Raw genomic sequence first — 23,672 nt, forward strand, 5'->3', positions numbered from 1 at the left:
CAGAGAGACGCAGGGAGACAGAGAGACGCAGGGAGACAGAGAGACGCAGGAAGACAGAGAGACACAGGGAGACAGAGATACGCAGGGAGACAGAGAGACGCAGGGAGACAGAGAGACGCAGGGAGACAGAGAGACACAGGGAGACAGAGAGACAGGAAGACAGAGAGACACAGGGAGACAGAGAGACGCAGGGAGACAGAGAGACGCAGGGAGACAGAGAGACGCAGGGAGACAGACGCAGGGAGACAGAGAGACGCAGGGAGACAGAGAGACGCAGGGAGACAGAGAGACGCAGGGAGACAGAGAGACACAGAGAGACACAGGGAGACAGGGTGAGGAGTGTGACCCTCCTGCCCGGGGAATCAAAAAAACAGGGAGCGACGCTTTACGGCAGCGCCGCTGCTGAGTTGATCTACTTTACGGCAGCGCCGCTGCTGCTGAGTGGATCTCCTTTACGGCAGCGCTGCTGCTGGGTGGATCTACTTTACGGCGCTCGCGGATGTGTCGTGAAGCGGCGCGTCCCGCGTCTCCCCCGGCCCCCCATTCCGCTCGCTCCGCGTGCCCCGGGGCCCCCCGCGGCCCCCCCCGCCAGCCATGTGGTCGTTCTTCTCGCGGGACCCCGCCAAGGACTTCCCCTTCGAGGTCGGGGATCGCGTGGAGGCGCTGCAGGGCCGGTGCATGTGGGGCCTGCACCAGGGCAAGCGTAAGGTGAGCGCGGTGACGTGGCGCGGATGTGGGGGTGGCACCAGGAGGGGGGGCACTGTGGGGAGATGTGGGGGGCACGCGGGGGGGAGATGTGGGGGGCACGGGAGGGAGATGTGGGGGCACGGGAGGGAGATGTGGCGGGCACGGGGGGGAGATGTGGGGGGCACGGGAGGGAGATGTGGGGGGCACGGGGGGGAGATGTGGGGGGCACGGGGGGGAGATGTGGGGGGCACGGGGGGGGTGGGGGGTACGGGGGGGTGGGGGGTACGGGGGGGGGTGGCACCAGGAGGGGGGGCACGGGGAGGAGATGTGGGGGGCACGGGGGGGAGATGTGGGGGGCACGGGAGGGAGATGTGGGGGCACGGGAGGGAGATGTGGGGGGCACGGGGGGGAGATGTGGGGGGCACGGGGGGGGTGGGGGGTACGGGGGGGTGGGGGTACGGGGGGGGTGGCACCAGGAGGGGGGGCACGGGGAGGAGATGTGGGGGGCACGGGGGGGAGATGTGGGGGGCACGGGAGGGAGATGTGGGGAGGCACGGGGGGAGATGTGGGGGGCACGCGGGGGGGAGATGTGGGGGGCACGGGGGGGAGATGTGGGGGGCACGGGGGGGAGATGTGGGGGGCACGGGAGGGAGATGTGGGGGGCACGGGGGGGAGATGTGGGGGGCACGGGAGGGAGATGTGGGGGCACGGGAGGGAGATGTGGGGGGCACTGGGGGGAGATGTGGGGGGCACGGGGGGGGGTGGGGGGTACGGGGGGGTGGGGGGTACGGGGGGGGTGGCACCAGGAGGGGGGCACGGGGAGGAGATGTGGGGGGCACGGGGGGGAGATGTGGGGGGCACGGGGGGGAGATGTGGGGGGCACGGGGGGAGATGTGGGGGGCACGGGAGGGAGATGTGGGGAGGCACGGGGGGAGATGTGGGGGGCACGCGGGGGGGAGATGTGGGGGGCACGGGGGGGAGATGTGGGGGGCACGGGGGGGAGATGTGGGGGGCACGGGAGGGAGATGTGGGGGGCACGGGAGGGAGATGTGGGGGGCACGGGGGGGAGATGTGGGGGGCACGGGGGGGAGATGTGGGGGGGCACTGGGAGGAGATGTGGGGGGCACGGGGGGAGATGTGGGGGGCACGGGAGGGAGATGTGGGGGGGCACGGGGGGGAGATGTGGGGGGCACGCGGGGGGAGATGTGGGGGGCACGGGGGGGAGATGTGGGGGGCACGGGAGGGAGATGTGGGGGGGCACGGGTGGGAGATGTGGGGGGGCACGGATGGGAGATGTGGGGGGCACGCGGGGGAGATGTAGGGGGCACGGGGGTGGGGGGCACGGGGGAGGTGGGGGGCACGGGGGGGGTGGGGGGCACGGGGGGGGGAGATGTGGGGGGCACGGGGGGGGGAGATGTGGGGGGCACGGGGGGGGGAGATGTGGGGGGCACGGGGGGGGGAGATGTGGGGGGCACGGGGGGGGGAGATGTGGGGGGCACGGGGGGGGGGAGATGCGGGGAGAAGATGTGGGGGGCACGGGGGGGGGGGGGTGGGGGGCACGGGGGGGGGGTGGGGGGCACGGGGGGGGGTAGATGTGGGGGGGCACGGGGGGGAGATGGTGACACAGGGAGCTGGCGACTGAGCATTATTCGAGGGCGTTGTCATTCCAAGGGCTCTCATGGGGACCTGTGATCTGGACTCGATGAGAACCCAACCTGAGCTTTGCCTGGCCGTGTTCATCTGCCTGATCGAGTTGTACACCTGCTGTGTGTGATCCCCTGTCTTTGCCGTGCCGTGTGTCCCGTGCGTGTGTGCCGTGCATGCCACGCGTGCTGTGTGTGCCGTGCGTGCCGTGGGTGCTGTGTGTCCCGTTCTGTGTGTGCTGTGTGTGCTGTGCGTTCTGTGTGTGTCATGCGTGCCGTGCTTGCCATGCTGTGTGTCTCGTGTCATGCGTGCTGTGCGTGCTGCTCGGACCACGCAGGCCGGCAGTGACCCCGTGTCCATCTTCGTCTTCGACATCCGCGCTGGCGCCGAGGCGCAGGCCGCCGTGGCGAGGGCCTCGCTCAAGCGGCTCAAGACCATGAGGCACCCGAACATTCTGAGCTTCATCGACGCACTCGAGGTGCGCCCCGCGCTTCGCTCGGTCCCCCCACGCAAAACACCCCATGAGATCCCTGGCCCTGTGAGGTCCCCACCCCCAGTGGCATCATCAATAACTCGTGGTGGCGAACCGTGTGGTCTGTGTCTGTATGTACGGTGTGTGTATATGGTGTGTATGTGTCTGTGTGTGCGGTGATGCCGGGTGCAGACTGACAAGTGCCTCTACCTGGTCACGGAGCCCGTGGTGCCCCTGGAGGTTCATCTGAGCAGCGAGCGCGGCACCAGCGGTGACCTCAACGCCAACGCCGTTTCCTGGGGCCTGCACCAGATCGTGGTGCGGCACCCAGAGCACAGCACACACACAGCACACACACAGCACACACACAGCGCACACACAGCGCACACACAGCACACACACAGCGCACACACAGCGCACACACAGCGCACACACAGCGCACACACAGCGCACACACAGCGCACACACAGCGCACACACAGCGCACACACAGCGCACACACAGCGCACACACAGCGCACACACAGCGCACACACAGCGCACACACAGCGCACGCACAGCGCACGCACAGCACACGCACAGCACACGCACAGCACACGCACAGCGCACACACAGCGCACACACAGCGCACACACAGCGCACACACAGCGCACACACAGCGCACACACAGCGCACACACAGCGCACACACAGCGCACACACAGCACACACACAGCACACACACAGCAGGCAACACACACACACAGCACACACACAGCGCACACACAGCGCACACACAGCGCACACACAGCGCACACACAGCGCACACACAGCGCACACACAGCGCACACACAGCGCACGCACAGCGCACGCACAGCGCACGCACAGCACACGCACAGCACACGCACAGCACACGCACAGCGCACGCACAGCACACACACAGCGCACACACAGCGCACACACAGCGCACACACAGCGCACACACAGCGCACACACAGCGCACACACAGCGCACACACAGCACACACACAGCACACACACAGCAGGCAACACACACACACAGCACACACACAGCGCACACACAGCGCACACACAGCACACACACAGCACACACACAGCAGGCAGCACACACACACAGCACACACACAGCACACACACAGCACACACACAGCAGGCAGTACACACACAGCACACACACAGCACACACACAGCACACACACACGGCACACACACAGCACACACACAGCACACACACAGCAGGCAGTACACACACAGCACACACACAGCACACACACAGCAGGCAGCACACACACAGCACATACACACAGCACACACAGCACACAGCAGGCAGCACACACACATCACACACACAGTACACACACAGCACATACACACAGCACACACACAGCAGGCAGCACACACACAGCACACACACAGCAGACAGCACACACACAGCAGAGAGAACACACACAGCACACACACAGCACACACACAGCAGAGAGAACACACACAGCACACACACAGCAGGCAGCACACACACAGCACACACACAGCAGGCAGCACACACACAGCACACACACAGCACACACACAGCACACATTAATTTTGATGTTTTACCTACGTGACTTTACCGAAAAAACCTAAGAATAGAGAGAACACACACCACACGGAACAGAGCACGCACTTGACCCGGCCAATAGCCGCGCTCCATGATCCTAGCGGGCTGCCCGTGCCGCCCTCCCCTCCGCGCAGAAAGCCCTGAGCTTCCTCGTCAATGACTGCAACCTCGTGCACAACAACGTGGGCGTGGCGGCCGTCTTTGTGGACCCCGCGGGCGAGTGGAAGCTGGGCGGCCTGGACTACGTGTGCGCGGCGGGCGACGCGAACGGCGGTGGAGGGTCAACTCCCCCTGCCAAGGCCCTGCCGGCGCTGGAGAAGTATGACCCCCCCGAGCGGGCCGAGAATCCGCGCGCTCGCCAGGCCGCCGCCGAGAAGTGGTGCGTGGACAGAATGGGGGAGGGGGGGCGAGCATCGGGGCCGTACGCACAGGGACTTTGATTTTGTGTGCATACGCAATATGAGGAGCGGTTGTGTAGCGGTAAGCACGCTGCGCTATGAACCCAGCGACCCGGGTTCGATTTCCGCTCACGGCCAACACCAGTGACGATTATCTGAACCGGTCCTGGGCCTCTAGGTCTACTCAGCCTCAAATGAGTACCTGGTGCGGTGTGTAAACATCGCTACTTGGGAGACAAAGACGACCGGGCGTGGTGCTGGCCACTCACCCCCTCGTGTGCCATTCCTGCCTTCATAGGTGCTCGCTAACAGCACTTGCCCCAACAGTTTGTTAAGGCTATACAGGGAATCTTTGTATTTGTGTGTGCCTCCAGGTCAGGAGACATGTGGGGTCTGGGCTGCCTGGTCTGGGAGGTGTTCAATGGCCCGCTGCCCAGACCATCATCTTTAAAGGCACTGGGGAAGGTGAGCGAGTGGAGGTGGTGGGGCCGGGGGCCATCGCGCTCCGTTGTATATAAGCACGCGCGCGATGCACGCTGTAGCAATTTAGTTATTTGCAAGGTCACGTGATTGAGTAATTGGATGAAGTGCCGAGGGGGAGTGAACAGCTGCTTGCGGTGTGTGTGTGTGCATGTGTGCCTGTGCGTTTGTTTGGAGTGGTAGTGTAGCGGTTAGCGCACTGCGCTACTCATCTGGCGACCGTAGTTCGATTCCCACTCATGACCAACACCAGTGACGATTATCTGGACCGGTCCTGGGCCTCCCCTAGGTCGACTCAGCCTCATGAGTACCTGGTGCGGTGTGTAAACATTCTCCCGAGGGAGACAAAGACGGCTGGGCGTGTTCTCCACCCACCTTCTCGTGTGCCATGCCAGCCTTCAGAGGTGCTCGCTAACAGCAACAGTCTGTTACGGCTGTACGGGACGATGTTTGTTGGGAGTGGTGTGGCAGTTGTTATGACAGTGCGCTTTGAATCTGGCGACCCGATGCTTGCTCACAACCAATAACATTGGCAGCGAATCTCAGCTGGTCCTGGGCCTCCCCTAGGTAGATCAGCCTTAAAACAATACCAAGCGCTGTGTTTAAACATTGCCACTAGGGAGACAAAGGGCATCCAGGTGAGGTTCTGGCCACAGTCTCCCCTCGTGTGCCGTGCTGGCCTTAATAGGTGCTCGCTAACACCACTTGCCCCAGCAGTCTGTTAAGGTTATATTGGGAATCTTTATCATGTGTGTGAATGTATTATTTAACGTTTGTGTCATTGTGCGTGAACGTGTGTGTGTGAATACGAGAGTGTGTCTTCTTACTTGCGTGTGATTCCACGCTCGTGATCGTGTGAACGTTTGATCGCGTGTGCGATCTATTGTGAGATCACGTGATCACGCGTACAATCATCGCTTGTGCGACCGCGCCGCGATCAAGCATATTATCGTCACGCCTGTGTTCGTGCGATCGCGCGTTTGCGGCCTTCCCAGATCCCGCAGTCCCTCGTGCCGCACTACTGCGAACTGGTGGGTGCCAACCCGCGCCTGCGCCCCAACCCCGCGCGCTTCCTGCTCAGCTGCCGGGCGCCCGGGGGCTTCATGCACAACGGCTTTGTGGATACGAGCCTCTTCCTCGAGGAGATCCAGGTGCGGCCGCACGCCCGACCGCATGAGGGCCGGTGAAGGACGGCTCTCCTATCACGTGCTATTTGCGTTCCTGAAGAAACACCGCATTATGGAAAAATCGCGTTATGATAACCATTGAGTCAATGGGAATTAAGGCGTGACTGATATTTTTCGTGTTAATTTGTTATATTGTTGTTGGATTTTTCGTGTTCTTGAATGATTGCGTTTTAGTTGGATAGCATAATTTAATTAAATATGAACATGAAATTTGTGAAAAAATGCATGTTACAGTGTTAGTCGCTAAGCAATAGAAAACGTAGCTTTGGAGGGTGAAGAGAGAAAACGATGATGGGTGTGAAGTGACTCGCTGAACAGCCTTCAATGATAACATATTCTTAGATTTAAAACAATGTAACCAGAAGAAATATTTTTTAAATGTAAATAAACTTACATTAAAAAAATGTACACTTACCACCGGAAGATAAGGTGGCTGCTTGAGACGAGTCGGGTAAAGCACAGTAGATTCATTTTTGGATCGATTCTACGAGTCGTGGAATTGACAATCGAATCCAGTTCAATCTCGCCAACGATCAAACTGGTTGGCACGCGCAGGAAGTTGCAGGGCTTCACCTTTACCCGCTCCAGGCCGATTGGGTCGCGGGCGAACCTACGCACAACGTCGTGACGGTGGGATCCGCCGTGTCCGCCGTTCTGTCCCCGCGTGCAGATCAAGGACGCGGCGGAGAAGCAGGAATTCTTTGGAACACTGAGCGATCACCTGGACGGTTTCCCGGACGAGTACTGCCGGCGCCGCATCCTGCCGCAGCTGCTCACCGCGTTCGAGTTTGGCGGCGCCGGCGCCGTGGTGCTCACGCCGCTCTTCAAGGTGCGGGGTGGCGCCAGCGCCTGCGGGGACGGTGCGGCCGGGTGCACCGCCGCCCCCTCGCGCGTCGCCATCGCCGCTTTTCGTAGGTGCTCGATAGCGGCACTTAATAGGTGCTCGCTGACAACAGTCGGACGGCTCCATGAGGCATGTCTGTGTTTTTGTGTGTGTGCACAATATGCCGAGCGGTGGTGTCGCGGTTAGCACGCTGCGCGATGAACCCAGCGACCCGAGGTCGACACCAGTGACGATTATCTTAACTGGTCCTGGGCTTCCCCTAGGTCAGCGCAGCCTCAAATGAGTACCTGGTGCGGTGTGTAAACATCGCCACTAGGGAGACAAAGGTGGCTGGGCGTGGTGCTGGCCACCCACCCCCTTGTGTGCCCTGCCGGCCTTCATAGGTGCTCGCTAACAACACTTGCTCCTACAGTCTGTTAAGGCTATACGGGGGATCTTTGTTATACAACACAATGTGTATTTAAATAGTGCCTCAATGTGTTTACGCACACACGCACGCACGCACGCGCGCGCGCGTGCGTGTGTGTGTGAGTGGGGAGCAGTGGTGTATTGGTGAATTGGGTATCTCACTGTACTACAAACCCAGTGACCTGAATTCGATTCCCGCTTATGGCCTATATTGGTGATGAAAATTGTAACCGGTCCTGGGCCTCTGCTAGGTTGACTCAGCCTTAAAACATCGGCACTGGGGAGCTGAAGGCGGCCGTGCGTGGTGTTGGCCAGATCACCCCCTAATTGCGCCGTACCAGCCTTTGTAGGTGCTCACTGACAGCATTTGCCCCAACAGCATATGCAGGCTGCACGGGGGACCTTTGTCTTTGTGCGATTTACCCACGCACAGATCGGGAAGCTGTTGAGCACCGAGGAGTACCAGCAGAAGATCATCCCGGTGCTCGTCAAGATGTTCTCCTCCACGGACCGCGCCACTCGCATCAAGCTGCTGCAGCAGGTGCTGGGGCACGCACGCATGCACACACGTACACACACACGCACGCACAGCTGCACACACACACGTGCACGCACACGCACGCACGCACTCACACACGCACTCACACGCACGCACACTACATGCACACACGCACACACGCACACACACGCACAGCCACGCCGGACGGCGCCACGCGTGGGCACAACCGCACACGCGTGGCCAGAGCCGCGGGTCCTCGAGTTCGCCTCGCGCCTCCGGCGCACAAGGCGGCCCGACGCGTCTGCCGATCGCCCTTCGGAGAGCCGTTTCCGCGTGCCGCCTGTAGATTCCGTGCCCCTCCCCCCACCGTTTGTGGTCCCATCACGCCAGCATCTGTCCTCGCCGTCGTGTTGGTCACCCGCGCTCGCACTCTTGTTATCTCAGCTGCTAAGGCCCATTGAGCCGAGCAGCATCGTTACAAGGACGACCGCGGCCCAAGACCAAGTCACGGGACATTGCAGGGTAGGAAGTGGGCGAGCTCACCGGAGCAAAAACAACAACCGTTATTGACTTGCGTAGAGGGCCTGATGCATCGGTGCTCATTGGATGCATTCATTTATTTTTGTAATTAAATATTTCACCGAGAAAATCACTAGAGGTGGAACATCTCATTTATGCTGGGACTCTGGGTGCCGATTCAGGCACACGCAGCAAACACGTGAAGACACCGGGTATGTATATACACACACACACGTTGAATCTACAACCTCTACAGTTTGCATTTGTACAGTCATTGTAGAGTGAATACCACATTTATACACTGTTATCCGAACCAAGTCACACACACTGATAAGCACGTGAATGATTCGTTGATACACACCACCAGTTCATTTAGAATACACTCCCTCCAGATGTAACTGCTGCAGACGTTACATGCATGCGTATTTACAGCAGATAAGAGGCACACGAGCTCGCACACACACGCAAAAATCATACAGTGTGCCCACACACACACACTCGCATAGCCGCACACACACAGCTGTTCACGGCGCCGTGTCATCCCCCACTCCCCCCCCCCCGCTGCCGTGTGGTCCAGGTCGCCACAAAATCTGTTTATGCTATCCCCCCTGCATTGGGTAAACGGGCCGGAGGTCTGTTTACATTGATGCGGTCCGCTCTAAACATTTACTGCACGTCACAACAACTGCCCTGCCCGTGATTTGCAGCACTTTTAATGGTGCGCCTCCCTTCCCCCGACTTCCGTGTGCCGGTGCGTCGCACACGCGCGTGTGTGTCTGCGTGCGCGTCTGCGCGTGGGGAGCGGTGGCGCAGCGGTTAGCGCGCTGTGCTATGAACTCGCCGCCCCGAGTTCGATTCCCGCTCGCGGACAACGCCAGTGACGATTATCTAAACTGGTTCTGGGCATCACCTCGGTCGACTCGGCCTCAAATGAGTGCGTGGCGCGGTGTGCGTTCTCCTTCTAGCGTGTGGCAAGTGTACGTCAATTAGTTTAGTCTAAGCGTGCAGGTTTAAGTTTGCCAGCCATGTCACGCGATCTGCGGGAGTAGCGCGACGACCGCTGTCCGGTCCACGGGTGGCGAGCGAGCCGAGTAGAATGATGCCATCATTCACCGCGCTGCAGTCCGCCTGTACTGAGGGGGGGCACCGGTCATGTCCTGGTTGTGGAAGATGCGTGCGCAGCAGCGAGCGGTCGCCACTCTCAAGCGGTTGATGATGGGGCCACCGCAGTTGTTCTTGGCAGAACAGAGCCGGGCGGGGCGGTGGTGGGGGCCCTCGGCGTTCGCCAGCGGTCTTCGGTTGACGCTGCTTCATCTCGCGCGGCGATCCCAGACTGGTTCCCGGGGTCTTGGACGAGTTCGTGGAGGGTCGAGCAGGTGTTAGTGTAACAGAAGGCCGATGCGTTCTCCAGGCGGTTTGATATCGTGGCACGTTGGCCCGAACAGGGAGCCACTCGGTGTCGGTGCATTTCAGTTCTCCCGTTGTTGTCCGGCGGATGCTGTTCATCTGGACGTCCAATTTCTCTGTGTGGGCGCCGGATGCCCGGACTGGCACACAAATACTCGGCCGCGTGGGTGGCCGTGTGCATTGAATATCAGCACTGGGGAGCCTGGTGTGGTGCTGGCCACACCACTCTTTTGCAGGCCAGGTCGGCCTTCACAGGCGCTCTCCAAGAGCACTTGCCCCAGCAGGCTGTGAAGACTATAGGGGAATCTTTGTCTCTGTGTGCGCGCGTGCCGAGGTGGGGGTGGTGGTGAGCTTGGCGCGTGGCCGTGTGGGATGCGTGGCGCTTGTTAATCTGCGGAGGAGCTCGTTTGAAGTTCAGTTGAGGGGTGGGGGGGGGTGCGGGAGGCTGACACCCAAACACGAGTGGCGGCCGTGAGGCACGCAGCTGCCAGGAGTCCAGGAGCGACACCTCCTTCCTGCCCCCTCCTTCCTGCCCCCTCCTTCCTGCGCCCCTCCCCCTTCTTCCCCTGCCACGAGCAGCTGACCCGAGGCAGCAGCTGAGACGATGTAGTCTCAGCCCAACAGCTGCATCTCGTACGCTGCACGGCCGCCCATTAGCCCAGCCTTTGCACACCACACGAAGCGGAACTACTTCTATATGGCTCCAAAAGCTCGTCCGCCGCGGAAGTGGAGCGACGAAATCGGCTCGCGAGCTGGCGACAGACGAACTGTTAACGTCGCAGGGCCGTCGTGAGAAATGGTGACGGCTTGAGGGAAACTTTAATCCATCAGTGGGTCGAGCATGACTGATGACAATGACGATCTTGATGACTCTCGTGGCTTTGCGACTGCCTCTCAGATGCCCCTCTCCCAGTGTCTGCCTCATGGTGTGTCCCTCCTCCCGGTGCCACTGATGCGGGAGGTGCGTGAATGCGAGTGCCGTTGAGGAGCCCGTGACGCCCCCTGGGTGCCCGTGCGCGCAGATGGAGATGTTCATTCCGTACCTGACGGACACCACCGTCAACTCGCAGATCTTCCCCCACGTCGCCCACGGCTTCCTCGACTCTAACCCGGCCATCCGCGAGCAGACGGTCAAGGTGAGCCCCCAGTCCTGCGCACCCCACCTCGCCCCCCCTCGCCACCCCTCGCCCCCCCCCCTTGCCCCCCCTCGCTCCCCCCTCGCCACCCCCCGACTACACCGCTGTGGCGCTACCAGCACAAAATGCTCACACAGCAGGAATCTCGATTTTCGTGTCTGCGTGCGTGCTGTCCGTGCGTTTCTGTGTGCTCGTGTTTGTGTGGCGTGTGTGTGCATGCATGCGAGCGTGTGTCTGTGTAAGAGGATGTGTGCTCGTGTGTGTTTGCGTGATGGCAAGGATCACGAATGTTGACGTAGACGAGCGTGTTTACGTGTGTGCGCGTGTGTGTATGTGGTCGTGCTGGTGCGTGTTTAAGTGATGATCGTCTATATCGATGAGCCTGAAGACTGAGCCCGTGCGTGTGCTCGCGTGCCTGTACGCGCGTGTCTGTACGCGTGCAGTCGATGCTGCTTCTTGCGCCCAAGCTGAACGAGAACAACCTGAACGTGGAGCTCATGAAGCACTTCGCTCGGCTCCAGGCCAAGGACGAGCAGGGCCCCATCCGCTGCAACACCACCGTGTGCCTGGGCAAGATCGCGCCGTGCCTCTCCCCCACCGTGAGCGAGGGGCCCCTCCCCTCCCGAGACACGCTGACGGGAATTCCTCCCCCACCCCGTCCCGGGCATAGTCCCCCCCCACCCCCCAGCACATCCTCCATTCTAGCCGCCACGCCGAGGTGTAAAATCAAAGGCGTGGATCACTTCCCCCGGGGTTCCTCGCGTTTGGAGCGGAAGCGCGAGCCTCTCGGGGTGGGGGGGTGGGGGGGGGCGCTCAAGGCAGCTTTGCAGGCCGCTTGCCGTGCCGTTCGGAGGCGTTCGTGACTCGGGGAGTACGACGCTCGTTCGTTCGCTCGCTCGTGCATTGGTGCCGAACCGGCGGTGCTCGCTGCTGCTGCTGCTGCTCGTAAGCTGCACTGCTGCGTCTTTCACGGTCTCCTCGGTTCAGGTAAAGGTGCAGACTTGCGATTGCTCGCTCGTCCCACTGCTCCAATAGAGGGAGATGTTGAGAGTCCCTCGAGAGAAAGAGAGGGTATTTTTGGGATAATCTTCCACACTTTACCCCACCGCACCTCACCTGCAAAGTGACAAATTGTGGTGAACCCACTGAAACTGGATTGCAGGTCCAATGTACGAAGCATTACACCACTCCCCAGTCTCTTTCAGTTCCCTTTAAAATGGGTCGCTCATTGGCTTTGGCTGAACAGCTTGTAAATTAAACAGACGTGTGCGTTCTGTGTGTTGTTTTTGTCGTGGTTGACGCAGCACGCTACGAACCCGGCATTCCGAGTTCAATTCCTGGTCATGACCAATAACCGTGGTAAATATTTGAAACAATCCTGACTCGGCCTCAAATGAATACATGGTGGTGTGGTGTGTAGACATCGGCATTGGAAAGACGGCCGGGCGTGGTGCTGGCCACTAACCCCCTAATGCACGTGCTCCAACCGTCTGTTAACGGCTACACGTGGGATCTCTGTGTTTGTGCGTGTGCCCAGACGCGCCAGCGCGTGCTGACCTCGGCGTTCTCCCGCGCCACCAAGGACCCGTTCCCGCCGTCGCGCGCCGCCGGCGTTCTGGGCTTTGCGGCGACGCACAACTTCTACCCCCTGAGCGAGTGCGCCGCGCGCATCCTGCCCACGCTGTGCGCCCTCTCCATCGACCCCGACCGCAACGTGCGCGACCAGGTGAGGCCACGGGCCGCACAGATGCTCGCACACGGAAGGGTGGGCAGCGGAGTGTGTGGGTGAGTGAGTGATCAGCTGGGTAAGTCAGTGAGCAATCAGCTGGGTGTGTGTGTGAGGGAGTGATCAGCTGGATGAGGAAGTGATTCGCTGGGTGTGTTAGTGAATCATCAGTTGGCTGTGTAAGTGAGTGATCAACTTGGTGTGTGAGTTATTAGCTGGGTGTGTGAGTGAATCATCAGTTGGGTAATGGAGTGAGTGAGTGATCAACTGGGAGTGTGAGAGTGATCAGATGGGTGTGTGAATTATGAGCTGGGTGTGTGAGTGAGTGATCAGATGGGTGTGTGAGTGATCAGATGGGTGTGTGAGTGATCAGACGGGTGTGTGAGTGATCAGATGGGTGTGTGAGTGAACAGATGGGTGTGTGAGTTATGAGCTGGGTGTGTGAGTGAGTGATCAGATGGGTGTGTGAGTGGTCAGATGGGTGTGTGAGTGATCAGATGGGTGTGTGTGAACAGATGGGTGTGTGAGTTATGAGCTGGGTGTGTGAGTGAGTGATCAGATGGGTGTGTGAGTGATCAGATGGGTGTGTGAGTGATCAGATGGGTGTGTGAGTTATTAGCTGGGTGTGTGAGTGAATCATCAGTTGGGTAATGGAGTGAGTGAGTGAGTGATCAACTGGGTGTGTGAGAGTGATCAGATGGGTGTGTGAGTTAAGAGCTGGGTGTGTGAGTGAGTGATCAGCTGGATGTGTGAGTGATCAGATGGGTGTGTGAGTGATCAGATGGGTATGTGAGTGATCAGATGGGTGTGGGAGTGAACAGATGAGTGTGTGAGTTATGAGCTGGGTGTGTGAGTGAGTGAGTGATCAGATGGGTGTGTGAGTGATCAGATGGGTGTGTGAGTGATCAGATGGGTGTGTGAGTGAACAGATGGGTGTGTGAGTTATGAGCTGGGTGTGTGAGTGAATCATCAGTTGGGTAATGGAGTGAGTGAGTCATCAACTGGGTGTGTGAGAGTGATCAGATGGGTGTGTGAGTTAAGAGCTGGGTGTGTGAGTGAGTGATCAGCTGGATGTGTGAGTATCAGATGGGTGTGTGAGTGATCAGATGGGTGTGTGAGTGAACAGATGGGTGTGTGAGTTATGAGCTGGGTGTGTGAGTGAGTGATCAGATGGGTGTGTGAGTGATCAGATGGGTGTGTGAGTGATCAGATGGGTGTGTGAGTGAAAGTCTGGCTGAGTGAGTCATCATTTGGGTGAGCGATTGAACGTCTCGGTGTGTGGGTGAGTGAACAGTTGGATGATTGAATGAGTGAGCAATTCCTGTGTTTGAACATCTAAGTGTGAGTGAAAGGCTGTGTGTGTGTGGGTGAGAGTGAATTTCGGCTGTCCATTCGTATATGCATGTGCGCTATGAACCCGGCGCCCCGAGTGCAATTCCCTCTCATGGCCAACATGGCCAGCACCAATGACGATTATCTCAAATGAGTACCTGGTGCGGTGTGTAAACATCGCCACTGGGGAGACAAAGGCAGCTCAACATGGTCCTGGCCACAACCCACCCCATCGTGTGCCATGCTGGCCTCTCATAGGTGCTCGCTAACAGCACTTGCCCCAAATGTTTCGTAAGGCTATGCGGGGGGGGATCTTTGTCTTTGGACAGGTCTTCAAGGCAGTGAAGTGCTTCTTGGGGAAGCTGGAGACGTTATCGGAAGACTCGAGCAAGCAGGCTGAGCTGGGTAGGTCATCCCCTCCGCGCCCCCTGACCCCACGCTCACCCTCGCCTACCTGTGGGCTATGGCTCTCACCAGGTGAGGGGTCCCGTGAGTCCCCCCCCAGGATGACGTCGTGGTGTTTGAGGGGTTCGGAGGCCATGACTGGACAGGAGCAACGAAGGAGAGGGAGGAATTGGAGAGAGCGGCGGGGGGGAGACCTTGTCCAGCAGTGAACATACCACGCTGACAACAACGTCTGGGGCAGAGACAATGGGAGGAGAGCTTTGCGATGATTGGGAGCTGATCGCTGTAAGTGGCGACCTCTGACACTTGACCCCGATGCTACCCCCTTGCCCCCACCACCCCCCTCCCCCCAGAGAAGGATGTACACGCAGGAGTGGGTGGGGGGGCCAGGGGTCCCGATGGGAGCCTGGCGGGTGGAGGGTGGGCGGGTTGGGCCGTGACGGGTGTGACCTCGCTCACCTCCAAGCTCATCCGCTCGGGCCCCACCGGTCCCGCAGAGCAGCCGCCCTCCTCCGAGCACGGACAGCCGGCGGCCACGCCGACACAGCCGCCAGTCGCCGCGGCAGCCCCCGGCGCCGCCGGCGTGGCCGGTGCAGACGGTAACGCGTCCTTCTCGCGCCCCCCCCCCCGCACCGTCACTCGCTCTGCTCCGGCGTCGGTTGCGGCCGTGCGCTCACCGTTTAGCGCGAGGCCGCGTCGCTCACTCGCGTTGGTCGTGACCGCTGTGCAGCGCGGGACAAAGTGGAGAGGACACGAGGAGGCGGAGCGGTGCCTCGCGCAGCAGAGGCTTCCCGGGCAGAGGAGGAGGAAGAGGAGCACGAGGTGGAAGAGGAGGAGGAGCAGCAGGAGGAGGAGGGAGGGTGGGATGACGACGGGGACTGGGGCAGCCTGGAGGTGCCTGCTCCCCACCTCAACCACCAGCGCCAGTCACTTGTTGTGGACGTCGCCGACTCGGCGCTGAACCCGACGAGAGCTTGAACCTGACGGAGGTGTGTGGGTTCCCCCGCCCCCCACCCCCCCCGTGTGTCGCCTACGTGCACAGGAGCAATCGCAGTCGGCGAGCCGCGCAGCCGCAGAGAAGGACAGGCAGACGGACAAGACTCCGAACCCCATGAAGGTGCTGTGAGGACGTCCCACTCGCTCGCTCGCTCGCTCATGCTCCGTGTGAACCACATCCTGTGAATGTATTGACGGGCAAAGTTAAAAGCTAAAGGAGCAGCACTCCAATTTCCCTCACGCCACTACTGGCAGAATGCCTCCAGCAGAGGGAGCTCTAGAGCCCTTCCGAAGGGTAGTGTATTTGGCCTACTCTTCCATGCTGGCCAGACATCTCAGAAGAGGTGGCAGTAGCTACACTTCACCCCACCACACGAAATCTGCTGAAAGACTATCTGTGGTGGTATGCATACGCACAGCTGGGTAGACAGAGGTGGAGGGATTTAAGAAACTTGTACCATCCCTTTAACTGCCATGCCCTGAGATCAAACCAGCGACCTCTGGATACCAAGTCTAGTGGTGTGCTGCGAACCATTGCACCGTGGCAGCTTCATGTTTACTGGATATGAATGTGAAATGCTATCGAAGCTTCTAGAACTTTTGTAGGGTTTCTCCCTTCCACGCACTTGCTCTGTAGCGGAGTCCCCAGTCTGCCTCTTATATTCCCAGCTCTGAGGCTCGCATTGTCCGAAGTCGCAGCTCGTACACGCAATTGTCTTGAAGTGCAACCTCAGAATCAGAATTCTGATTCCCAGCCCTGAGGCTCGCATTGTCTGAGGGCACAGCTGACTCATGCTGTTGGATTCATGTGCAACCTGGGGTGGAGCTCCCACTTACCCCCTCACTCTTTACTCTTTATAGTATCAGGGTGATTGATGATCGAGCACTCACCTCGTCACTCCAGTCACCCGCTCACTCACCGAACCACTCACCTACTCACCCACTCACCTATTCACTCACTCAGTCACTCACCCAACCACTCACCTACTCACCCACTCACCTATTCACTCAGTCACTCGCTCACTCACCCAACCACTCACCTACTCACCCACTCACCTATTCACTCAGTCACTCGCTCACTCACCCAACCACTCACCCACTCACCTATTCACTCAGTCACTCGCTCACTCACCCAACCACTCACCTACTCACCCACTCACATATTCACTCAGTCACTCGCTCACTCACCCGACCACTCAACTACTCACCCACTCACCCAACCACTCACCTACTCACCCACTCACCCAACCACTCACCTATTCACCTATTCACTCCAGTCACTCGCTCACTCACCCAACCACTCACCTCCTCACCCACTCACCTATTCACTCAGTCACTCGCTCAATCACCCAACCACTCACCCACTCACCTATTCACTCAGTCACCCGCTCACTCACCCAACCACTCACCTACTCACCCATTCACTTATTCACTCAGTCACTCGCTCACTCACCCAAACACTCATCTACTCACAGCATATATACAGGAGGTTGTGAGTGCGACCCCGATCCTGATGCCTATGTATTTGGAGTCTGCGTGTCTCTCTCTCTCTGTCTCATCGTGGTCGCGTGGATTGTTTTCCGGGTCCTTCGGTTTTTTTCCTTCGCATTTACAATCAACATCACGCGTTTAGAGTATTTTGTTGCTATACACATTCCTCACGATAAGCAACTTCATTGAGCGAGCATTTGTGGCCAGGGTCGCTTCTGAAAAAGAGCTGCATCGCTCAGTGAGCCTTACCTGGCAAAATAAAAATAGTAAAATCAATAGTAAATCTATCACCCGCTCACCCTATCACGAACTCAACTCACCTGCTCACCCACCCACCACACTGCAGGTTACAACAGCACACTCACTCAAACTATCAGCCACTTACCCACTCACTTACCTACTCACCCACCCACCACACTGCAGGTTACAACAGCACACTCACTCAAACTATCAGCCACTTACCCACTCACTCACCTACTCACCCACCCACCACACTGCAGGTTACTACAGTACACTCACTCAAACTATCAGCCACTTACCCACTCACTCACCTACTCACCCACCCACCACACTGCAGGTTACAACAGCACACTCACTCAAACTATCAGCCACTTACCCACTCACTCACCTACTCACCCACCCACCACACTGCAGGTTACAACAGCACACTCACTCAAACTATCAGCCACTTACCCACTCACTCACCTACTCACCCACTCACTACACTGCAGGTTACAACAGCACACTCACTCAAACTATCAGCCACTTACCCACTCACTCACCTACTCACCCACCCACCACACTGCAGGTTACTACAGCACACTCACTCACCTACTCACCCACTCACTACACTGCAGGTTACAACAGTACACTCACTCACCTACTCACCCACCCACCACACTGCAGGTTACAACAGTACACTCACTCACCTACTCACCCACTCACTACACTGCAGGTTACTACAGCACACTCACTCAAACTATCAGCCACTTACCCACTCACTCACCTACTCACCCACTCACCACACTGCAGGTTACTACAGCACACTCACTCAAACTATCAGCCACTTACCCACTCACTCACCTACTCACCCACCCACCACACTGCAGGTTACTACAGAACACTCACTCAAACTATCAGCCACTTACCCACTCACTCACCTACTCACCCACTCACCACACTGCAGGTTACTACAGCACACTCACTCACCTACTCACCCACTCACCACACTGCAGGTTACTACAGTACACTCACTCAAACTATCAGCCACTTACCCACTCACTCACCTACTCACCCACTCACCACACTGCAGGTTACTACAGTACACTCACTCACCTACTCACCCACTCACCACACTGCAGGTTTAAATTGCAAACATTTTCCAGTTGTTGCTCGTGGAGTTTTTTATTTAAATACTAATAGCAGCCTCATTGGGCACTGAAACAGTGTCCTGGGCAGTATGAGGACCATTGATGATATTTTTAGTTTTAAATGTTTTTACTTAAATTATTTTAATGGCATATTTATGTTGTTTGTCTCTTAACTGTGATTCTTCAATATGTTATTGTTCGGTTTAATGTTACGCCAGCAACACTTAGTCTGTGCTCTCCAGTTTCCGAGGTGGAAAGTAGTGGGATTAGTTTTTCCAATTCCCGGCCAGCTGGCTCAACAACTTAATAAACAAACAACACTCAAACTATCGCACACTCACCCACTCACCGACTCACCAAACTGCAGGTTACAAGAACACACTCAAACTATCGCACACTCACCCACCCACTCGCTCACCCACTCACCAACTCGCCAAACTGCAGGTTACAATAACACACTCAAACTATCGCACACTCACCCACTCACTCACCTACTTACCCACTCAACATATTGCAGGTTATAACAACAACACACTCATTCAGTCTATCGCACACTCACCCACTCAGTAACTCACCTACACACTCACTCGCCTACTCACCAACTCAACACACTGGATGATGGAACAACAACACAGTCACTCAAACTATCGCACACTCACCCACTCACTTACTCGCCTACTCACCCACTCGCCACACTGCAGGTTACAACAACACACACAAACTATTGCACGCTCACCCACGCACTAATTGAATCGGCACTAAAAGGGGTCATTGCACCATTTCATATTTGGGGGCTTCTGAAGCAGTGATAAATCGGCACGTTTGTTCACATGACGACTTTATTAATTGTCTGTGTCAGGTGGTGGAGGCGGTACGACACGCATTTCACTTGCATAATCTGACTTCCAAAATAATCAATTGCCAATCGGAAACTGCGTTTAAACAAAAATGTTAAATATCTGCGTGGATTGTGAAGCGCCGGACGTCGTGTGCGTCCGTCAGATGGCCCCGAGCCGGCCGCCCGCCGCCTCCTCCAGGTGGGACGATGCCTGGGGGGAGGAGGCGTCTTGGGGTCGCCCCGCGGGGGCTGCGGAGAAGCGGACGGCAGTAGCGGCTCAAGCTCAGCAGGGACGCGACCTGGAGGAGTGGGCCAACGACTGGGGGGAGGAGACCGCGTCGAGCCGCGCCACGGGGAAAGGGGCCGCCGCCAAAGACGCCGCCGACGACGTGAAGCCAGCGAGTGCCTATGACTGGGAGGGCACCGCCCCGCGCACGCAGGTACGGGGCGCGCGCGGGCACAGCGCACCACGCACCTACAGCCTATGACCACATCACTGTTGCATGCGCCTGACCTTCTTCAGGTTGGAGAAGACCTCTTTTGGCATCCTCTGGTTTAACACCGTTTGAGACGAGGCTCCAAAGAAAGCTGTATCTGGTGTGGACCAATCAGTCTCAAAGACAATGCATATATTATCAGAGTATGTTTTTTGTTTGCATTCTGACCACAAGTATTGTGGTTAATGCAGACATGATTCCTTGTGAAAGGTTTCACCTGTTTTGTTGCCAGCAAAAATGGGAAAACCTATTCTCATATTTTGGTACTGCCAAAGGAGGTCCCATGATTCTAGATTTGAAGCTTTCGTGACTGCAAGGAATCATATTCTTAGGTTTTTTTCGGTAAAGTCACATAGGTAAAACATCAAAATTAATGAAAATAAAATAAAATAAAAACTAAAATCACGACGTTTCGGAGGCAACACAAGTCTCCGTCATCAGGTGGGACCGTCACAGCCAGATTAGCTGCTTGCGCACAATCGCTTCCACGCCGTCGCCCACCCTTTTGGCCTCGCCCCCCCTCCCTCCCGATACGTTCCATTCATTGGCTACCATATTCTGATGAGCTCCCCCCTCCCTCTCCTCCCCCCTCAACTCGCTTTTAAGGGATTACATCTTGAATCATTGCCTCACTTGATGCAGCTAATCTGGCTGTGACGGTCCCACCTGATGACTTGTGTTGCCTCCGAAACGTCGTGATTTTTGTTTTTATTTTATTTTCATTAATTTTGATGTTTTACCTACGTGACTTTACCGAAAAAACCTAAGAATATAAGGTCCCATGATGCAGCAATGGACCTGTGTGGAGCTTTACACGTTACCTCCCAACTTGAAGCCAGGCCTCAAAACACCGCACGTGACACTGAATTGAATTGGCCAATCATCATAATGTAGGACTCTCGTGAAAAAGAGTCCTGAGACTCAGTGAGTCTTTCCAGGGTGAAGGGCCATCATCATTATTATTATTATTCTTAAAGCACTTTGGTACATTACAAGGGTATAGCACATGTAGATATGGTGCAAGTGGATATGGCATAGCAAGGTTTGGCATACAAGATGGCGGCACACGTGGTCGTGACACGCACGGCAGCGATGGGGCATTGAGAGCAGATGCGTGATGTGTGCAGGACGCAGGAGGGGGCGGCTGGGATCTGGAAGGAAATTGGGAATCCCTGGAGCCGAGTGCAGGTAACACGCACGCCTCGGTGTGCACTGCTCAACGACCACACCGTACTGCATTGTGCAAACACAACACTTTTACCAGAGCACACCACCCCACCCAAACATGACACACTCGCAGAGCACACCACACCGCACCGCTCACGCGCACTCGACGGGAATTGTTTGAGCGCAGCTTATCTTCGCTAGTCCTCCCGGCCCTCTGTGCTCCACTCTGGGGTGGTGACAGTGCGCGATCCGGAGCCAGGTCGGCATGGTTCCGGTTTGCATCGGGGAGGGGAGGTTGCTGTCGTGACGACCGTGTTCGATTCCCGCACGCAGCCGCGAATCCAGCCGAGGAAGCGCGCAAGAAGCGGGAGGAGCGGCGGCAGCAGAGGCAGCAGGAGCTGGAGGCCAAGCGGGCCGAGCGCCGGGCCGCCAAGGGGCCGCTGCGCCTCGGGGTCCGCAAGCTCGACTAGCGCGCTCAACCTGGAGACGGCCCCTGCTGGCCGAGGAAGCCTCGCGCGCAACACCGGCACCTTGGGGACACCGAGAAACCACTTCCCGGAATCCCGGAACCCTGGAATGCCAGAACCCCGGAATGCCAGAACCCCGGAGCGCCGGTGGACTTGGCACTCCAGTGACAGTGCGTGTCAGGAGCTCTAAGGGAGCACGGACCTGGGGATGCTAAATGTGCGACGCGTGTGGTGGTTGTGAGGTATTTTATGTTTTACTTAAATTCCAAAGTGGGCGATGAGAAGAGCTCGGAGGATGTGTAGTGGCCGTCACGGCCACGCGGCCAATTTTGTTTGCCTTTTGTTGTCCGTGCCTGTAATCTCTTGTATATTGCGATATCTCTGTAAATTAGCACGACGGCATTTTAAAAAGAAAACAAAGCAGAACCACGAGTGCTGTACGGCATGTGTCCTCGGCGATGTGCAATACAGCGAGACGGCCCGCGGTGGCTCGCCGTTAAAGCGTGCAGCCGCCTGGCGTCGTCATATTGTGTGTGGATTCTTCTAGTGGGGTGCCGGTATCAGCCGTGTTGGTAGCGCTGGTGTTGGTAATGTTGGTAGTGGTGTTTGCGGTGCGAGTGGTGTTGGTAGTGATAGACGGGCATGGCTGGGTCATGTAGCCTGCATGCCCAGCCATCGCATGCCTAAACAGTTTGTGTTCGGCCGGATAGAGGGGGCTAAATGGGCGTGGCACGGGCTAGAGAAGAGATGGAGTTATGTGGTACAAGAAGATTTGGAGCTGAGTGGACTTGCCGAACACTGGTACAAGCGGTATCAAGATCGGCCTCTATGGAAGAGGCTCTTGAAAGATGCTACTGAGCAATTGGAGGAAGTTGCCCTCCAACAACAACGTAGGGCAGAGGAGCGATGCTCACAACAACAAGCAGAGTGCCAGGCAGCTAAAATTCAGCAAGTTGGCACAGTCGGGGGCACAGCTGGTGCATTTGCCAGACATCTCAGTCAGTCAACCTATGGCACCTGGGTGTGTACTGTGACCTATCACGTAGTCTCAAAGTTGGTAATTTTACCACCACTTAGTGGCGAATGGTGGCTGTTGTTTTTCGTGTGGTGGTGGTGTTTGCAGTGGTGTTGGTGGCGTGAGTGGTGTTGATGATTAGTTGGGAGTGGTGGCGCAGTGGTTAGCATGCTAGGCTACAAATGTCTGACCCGGTTTCAATTTCTGCTCACGAGCAATCAAAGTGGCGAACATTTGAACCGGGTCTGGGCCTCTCCTAAATTGACTCGGCATTAAAATAAGTACATGGTGCGGTGTGTAAACATCTGCACTGGGGAGACAAAGGCAACCAGCTATGGTCATGGCCACCCACCCCTTCGTGTGCAGTCTGTTGAGGCTAAACGGGGGATTTTTGTCCCAGGTACCTTCAGCACGGTCAGGTGAAGTTGACCCAGTAGGCAAGCTAGGCGAGCTGTAGGTTCTGCTTTGATGGTAGACCTAATTTTGCCGATACTCTTAGAAAACGGCGACCACTGCTTATTGAGGAAGAGCGGTGCTACTGGCATCGGCTGAGTGGGAGGTCGGGGTCATGGAAAACGACCTCAGCCAATGGCACTCGGTTCAAGTGTGAGCGAAAGATTGGGTCTGGACAAGTAAACACCAGTGTTTGAGCGAGTGGTGGTGTGTGTTAATATCAGCAGCGGGCATGGTATTGGCCACCCACCCCCTCACACACTGTGCTGGCCTTCATTGGCGTTTGCAAACAGCACTTGCCTCAACTAGCTCTTAAAAGCTATACGGGGGATTTTTTGTTGGTAGTTTAATTTTTGTTGGTCGTGTTGGTGGTGCGAGTGTTGTTGGTGAAAAAGTCGTTGCCCGCTCTGAGTGACCGGCTGAACTCCCATGTGTTGAAGTATGGAAAGGTGTTCCAGAGTCTGAGACCCAAGAAAAGCACCGGGCAGAGATGATCTCCCAAGCGAACGGCTGAGGGTGGAATTTGTGTGCAGACTGCTCTCTATATGACATAATTATAACAGTCTGGATGCCGAGGGGAAATGGGCGAGGTTTAGGACTGTGGCTCGTGCAGCTGCAGTGCCTGCTTTGGGTACACGGTC

General features: G+C 57.3%; 1 protein-coding gene across 2 annotated transcripts; it reads left to right on the forward strand.

The window, feature by feature from the left end:
- The first annotated feature begins 478 nt into the window (after positions 1-478).
- On the forward strand, positions 479-22,069 carry SCYL1 (SCY1 like pseudokinase 1). Of its 2 annotated transcripts, none has more exons than XM_078610317.1 (18): positions 479-708; positions 2,669-2,809; positions 2,996-3,121; positions 4,531-4,775; positions 5,169-5,259; positions 6,270-6,425; positions 7,132-7,290; positions 8,147-8,254; positions 11,161-11,274; positions 11,718-11,873; positions 12,812-13,000; positions 14,662-14,737; positions 15,091-15,336; positions 15,468-15,631; positions 15,780-15,854; positions 19,597-19,872; positions 21,057-21,117; positions 21,430-22,069. In XM_078610317.1, exons 1-18 carry the CDS (start codon positions 595-597, stop codon positions 21,564-21,566), a joined length of 2,634 nt encoding a protein of 877 aa, XP_078466443.1. In that variant the 5' UTR covers positions 479-594; the 3' UTR covers positions 21,567-22,069. The 2 variants fall into 2 exon arrangements, with proteins under 2 accessions (XP_078466443.1, XP_078466444.1); XM_078610318.1 differs by having other exon boundaries at positions 4,531-4,715.
- Positions 22,070-23,672: the final 1,603 nt, after the last annotated feature.

The sequence above is a fragment of the Lampetra planeri genome, chromosome 33, assembly GCF_965212315.1.
Source record: "Lampetra planeri chromosome 33, kcLamPlan1.2.h2, whole genome shotgun sequence".
NCBI lineage: Eukaryota > Metazoa > Chordata > Hyperoartia > Petromyzontiformes > Petromyzontidae > Lampetra > Lampetra planeri.